This window comes from Branchiostoma lanceolatum, chromosome 1 (assembly GCF_035083965.1).
Source record: "Branchiostoma lanceolatum isolate klBraLanc5 chromosome 1, klBraLanc5.hap2, whole genome shotgun sequence".
Lineage (NCBI taxonomy): Eukaryota > Metazoa > Chordata > Leptocardii > Amphioxiformes > Branchiostomatidae > Branchiostoma > Branchiostoma lanceolatum.
The window spans coordinates 29,713,920-29,719,919 of record NC_089722.1 but is presented as its reverse complement, the minus strand read 5'-3'; the positions used below and the strand labels follow the sequence as shown (position 1 = coordinate 29,719,919).

Sequence of the window (6,000 nt, the reverse complement as noted above, 5' to 3'; positions counted from 1 at the left end):
TGCCAAATGCGCCACTTCCACTGCCATGCCAAAAGAAAATAGAAAGCATTGACGACCCGCCTCAGTGGAAGAACTGGAAAGCGGCGAAGATAATGATGATGATGATGAATGATGATGATGATGATGATGAACGGATGATGATGATGATGATGATGATGAATGATGATGATGAACGGATGATGATGATGATGATGATGATGAATGATGATGAATGATGATGAATGAAGATGATGATGAACGGATGATGATGATGATGATGATGAACGGATGATGATGATGAACGGATGATGATGATGAATGATGATGATGATGAACGGATGATGATGATGAACGGATGATGATGATGAATGATGATGATGATGAACGGATGATGATGATGATGATGAATGATGAAGAATGATGATGATGGTGAATGATGATGAATGATGATGATGGTGAATGGTGATGAATGATGATGATGGGGATGACTGATGATGATGAATGATGATGAATGATGATGATGATGATGATGATGAATGATGATGATTGTGGTGAATGGTGATGATGATGATGATGAATGATGATGATGGTGGTGGTGAATGGTGATGATGATGATGGTCTCAAACGTTTCAAACATTATTTTCTGACTTCTTTGTCACAGGTTCTACCATAACGACACTGCCATCACCATGTGCGACACGAAGGTGCCGGTAGAACTGTTACGTTCTTGTTTCACCTTACGTCTCAAAAATTATTTCCTGATTTCTTTGCCCCAGGTTCTACCATAACGACACTGCCATCACCATGTGCGACACGAAGGTGCCGGTAGAACTGTTACGTTCTTGTTTCACCTTACGTTTCAAACATTATTTTCTGATTTCTTTGCCCCAGGTTCTACCATAACGACACTGCCATCACCATGTGCGACACGAAGGTGCCGGTAGAACTGTTACGTTCTTGTTTCACCTTACGTTTCAAACATTATTTTCTGATTTCTTTGCCCCAGGTTCTACCATAACGACACTGCCATCACCATGCGCGACACGAAGGTGCCGGTAGAACTGTTACGTTCTTGTTTCACCTTACGTTTCAAACATTATTTTCTGATTTCTTTGCCCCAGGTTCTACCATAACGACACTGCCATCACCATGTGCGACACGAAGGTGCCGGTAGAACTGTTACGTTCTTGTTTCACCTTACGTCTCAAAAATTATTTCCTGATTTCTTTGCCCCAGGTTCTACCATAACGACACTGCCATCACCATGTGCGACACGAAGGTGCCGGTAGAACTGTTACGTTCTTGTTTCACCTTACGTCTCAAAAATTATTTCCTGATTTCTTTGCCCCAGGTTCTACCATAACGACACTGCCATCACCATGTGCGACACGAAGGTGCCGGTAGAACTGTTACGTTCTTGTTTCACCTTACGTTTCAAAAATTATTTTCTGATTTCTTTGCCCCAGGTTCTACCATAACGACACTGCCATCACCATGTGCGACACGAAGGTGCCGGTAGAACTGTTACGTTCTTGTTTCACCTTACGTCTCAAAAATTATTTCCTGATTTCTTTGCCCCAGGTTCTACCATAACGACACTGCCATCACCATGTGCGACACGAAGGTGCCGGTAGAACTGTTACGTTCTTGTTTCACCTTACGTTTCAAACATTATATTCTGATTTCTTTGCCCCAGGTTCTACCATAACGACACTGCCATCACCATGTGCGACACGAAGGTGCCGGTAGAACTGTTACGTTCTTGTTTCACCTTACGTTTCAAACATTATATTCTGATTTCTTTGCCCCAGGTTCTACCATAACGACACTGCCATCACCATGTGCGACACGAAGATTGACGAGGCGTGGAAGACTGCGTACGTCCTGACCAACACCGTCCTGTTCTTCGTCGTGCCCATCGTCCTCCTCTGCGTGCTGTACTCGCTCATTGGGCGGAAAATGATGGGGACCTGCCGACTGAACTCCGAGGAGGTACATGTAGCAAATGTATTGTCTCCAAGCAGATGTGTGGATCCGGCTTAGTCGCAGTGTTTCATTTAGGAGTTAATGGCGATGATTTTATTTTATTTTATCAATTTCTATTATATTCTGTGTTTTTTCGTTTCGTTTTATCTCATCGTATTATATCTAATCTTATTTCATTACATTATGTTTTATTTTATTTCATTCTGTTAATTGCACGTAGTAAAAGTAATTCACAAAACATTGATAACAACAAAATTTTAACACGTGCCGGAGGCAGAAAAAAAGGTAGAATGGCTCACCATACGGCCTGAAAAGGAGTCTAGATAGTTTTGTACCAGAAAATCAAAAGTCACCAAGTGTTGCAAAAACATGCGTACAACACTGAGACCCAGCCCATCCTTACATCTGCTTGGAGATTGAAGAATTCCCATTTCTGCCAGTCATAAGCAATGACCAAGATGAGACTAACCGTTTTCTCATTTTTCCAAAGAGACGGTTTTGGCACATCCAGCGACAAAATGACATACCAAGAAGCATTGATGTTATCATCAACACCTATCCACGACCAGACAGTTGAAAGCAGCTTATATGCTTTGAGTGCTTATGAAGCTGAAGTGGCCTACAAAGAATGTTGTGTGGTGTGTAGAAAATTGGATACACAAAATACTCTAACAGCTCTTCTTTCTGTTTAGGGTAGAATGCGCAATTCTGCGCAGGTGAATTAAAGTCTTTGTGCTTATATAAGTTCTACATATATAGCGCTTATATAAGCTATATCAACTTAAGTGCGTTACCATCTTGTTTCTGTTTGTTGTTTTGTATGTATGTGTCTTTAATCTTATTAATAAGAATAATTCTATTGTATGTTCCGCAGGCCAGTGACAGCCTTGTTGAGCGCCAGCGGTCGCGCCGCCGGGTGGTGTACATGATGGCGACGGTAGTCGTGGTGTTCTTTGTCTCCCTCCTCCCATCCCGAGTGGTCCAGCTCTGGCTCATCCTCGCTCCTCGCGAAGACATCGCCGCCTTCGGGCAGCACGACGTCCTGATCCTGGTGGTGTTCCTGCGCGTCATGTTGTATCTCAACTCCACGCTCAACCCCATCATCTACACGCTCTTCTCCACACAGTTCCGCAGCGCCTTCCTCCGCCTGGTCGGCTTCAAGAACAAGTCCGTAACCCTCCAGAAGACAACCAACACCCGCTGCTGGCTCGTCCGGTACAGGAACACTCTGGAGATCCACGGGAAGGGGGTGCACCGAACTAAAGCGGAGCCTGGCTTCACAAACCCCGCACAGTCGTATCCAATGCTGCCGATCATAAAACCTACCGGCATCGCAACGAATCAGGTCGTGCAGAGAAATAAACTACATTTCACCTCAGTCCCCACTAGGCGAAGCCTTCACGTGAGAGCCAACTCAATCGTCTCTATGGTCCCGACTATTCACTTAAGTGATTCGGTTGACTCTGACCAGGTAGAGCCACAGAACGAAGCTGACGTACAGATCAATGAGATACAACCAGACGCCCTCCTCAAACCTTTCGGCGAGACCAGTAGGATCACCAACAGTACGTCTCTGAGAGATGTCTATAGTTGCACTAACTCTGTGGCAGTACATAACGATGTAGATGCAAATATCACACCTATTTCAAAAAGCTTCTAGCTCGGCAATAGTGCTGCCGGGCGGTAATACATGGCTAACCTAAAAGTTTAAAAGTTGCTCAGCCCGATCGCTTCCACTCGCGAAATGCTTATAGTTACAAATAAGATACACAATGCCTCCCTCTCTGATGTCACAGAGGCTTATACTTTCCCCCCTCAATCCACCGATCACCAGCATGCGAACCCTGTACAATATCAAATTCGACCAGTCTATGGCGTAAGTCTACACAAATGATAGCTGTGTAGCCATAACGTTAAAATACCTACATAGATTGGTGACTTATGCTCTGGCATGTTAGAGTGCCTTTTCTTGGTTATTTCCGTCTCTTAAAACTGTCACAAGTCACAACCCATTTGCCAGATGGCGTTGAGAATCTATTAAATGCTGAGAAGTCACCTTCCACCACAAAGTGGTCTGAAACTTAGGCATCTAAATCTCGCTTTCCATTAACGTGATACTTCCAAACGTCACGTTCTCCCACATACTTCAATGATAAAATTGAATGTAATATCTGCAACGCGTGATTTTACATATACTGTGTGCCCTCTCAGAAGAACGAGGTTAGAGCCGCCTCAATAATGAATGTCACAACACTACTACGTACATTGAGTCACGTTTGAGTCATATGCGGCATACATATATGTGCCAGTTGTATATTCATCATATGTAACCAAGATATATCCATTGTCCTTGATGTACTGATCTCTATAACTTCGACATGTTTGTAAAAATTGTGTTGTGAAATGTTTTCAGACTTTTATCTTCAGTAAAAGGCAGTAAAGTTATAATAAGGTACCACTGCAGTAACTTTAATGTACTACGTACGTATCATATTTTGTTATTGCGATGTCATGTAGCATGCCGTCATATTTAGTATGTAGGTGCCGATAGTGCTAGTTGCTAACGTTATAGATTATCAGCCTATTTACTTGTTTCTTTCCATGTAGTGTTATTTCATTGGAACATACAAGGAAGAAAGCGTCGTTCATGCAGTTCTTGGTTCTAAAGTGAATCATTTTCCTGAGTGAAGGTTTATGACATAGATAGACAAATTGTAAGAAGACGCTTTGGGTTGCTTTATATGAGGAGTGATATATGATAGATGTATTTTACAATTCAACCATTTATCAGTCTTTGTTTTAAAGTATCTGCATTTATCTGTTGTTTTGAAGTTCATTAACCCAAGACGACTTTGTTGTAGACTGTCAAGTTTAAAAGCCTATGTTGTTTCTGTAAGTGTATTTAGTACATACTACTTTGATGGTCGATGTCTTTTGGTTGATGTGCTAGATGTTCTATCTAGAAGAATATCACTTTTTCTAGGCTTGAAAAAAAAGATACATAACATGTAAACCGCAGTCCTGAATAGGGGTGGGTACCGGTACCGTGTACCGGTACAAAACCGGTATTTCTTGCTGGACCGGTCCGGAAAAAATAGTGGACCGGTTGTTGGACCAATTAGAAAATGAACACAAATGATTGCGTTAAATAGAGTGTTATTGCGGTAGAATCTAAGATCTTGCCGCAAACTAAAACAAACAGTCACACAAATGTCATACACATTTTAGCATCTTAGTTGTATGTGCATTGGAAGAAACTAAGACCATTCCAATAGACAATTTCAACATTATTTCCAGCTCTCACATAGTCCTACCCTTCTACAGTAGTCAGGTCCAGGTTCAGGTACGGACCTGCATGGACCTGATCCTCTGGATCTGGACCAGACCTGGGTTTTCTGTACCGGTACCCACCCTTAGTCCTGAAAGCATATGTACATCTGATACTCTAAAAATGACTTTGTGTATTCAGAATTTAGTTTTAAGATTCACATTCTGACAATTTGCTTTGCACCATAAGTTAAGTGCAATTACCTGTAAAAGTATTCCCGTTTTGTCCTTTTCTTGAATCTGGTTCTCCTGAGTTATCAGTAAGAGTTGTGCAATAAGAAATCTTTCTTGATATTTATCTGTTTGCTGCAAACATTGTGTGTGTGATTAATTGATTTGTGAAATTGTGGTGTCAATGACATAGGATTATGTGCAGTAAGTGAATAAAACTTTGGTCAACTCAACAGTGGTTTGCCTAGGCACCTGTCTCTTCTGCTCAGTCCATTGTTCACAGCCTGTGTTAGAGTATACCTTTTTAGAAATGTACAGCACATCCTGTATATGTATTGTTCAGCATATGTGTAATCCTTTGGTGTAACAATAGGGGTAAAAAATATTTATAGGAATTGTATGGAATTCATTCGAGTTTTGTGGAATACAAACGAATTTTACGGAATTGATACGAACCAGTATTAAGAAACATAGCAATTCTACGGAATTCATAGGGGTTTTACTGATAGTAAGGATTGTATGAATTCCGTAAACTTG

The 6,000-nt window shown here is 41.6% G+C and overlaps 1 protein-coding gene across 1 annotated transcript; it reads left to right on the top strand.

The window, feature by feature from the left end:
- Positions 1-1,655: 1,655 nt before the first annotated feature.
- On the top strand, positions 1,656-5,696 carry LOC136447703 (uncharacterized). Its single transcript, XM_066446748.1, has 2 exons — positions 1,656-1,971; positions 2,840-5,696. The coding sequence occupies exons 1-2, from the start codon at positions 1,819-1,821 to the stop codon at positions 3,623-3,625; spliced, it is 939 nt and encodes a 312-aa protein (XP_066302845.1). The 5' UTR covers positions 1,656-1,818; the 3' UTR covers positions 3,626-5,696.
- Positions 5,697-6,000: the final 304 nt, after the last annotated feature.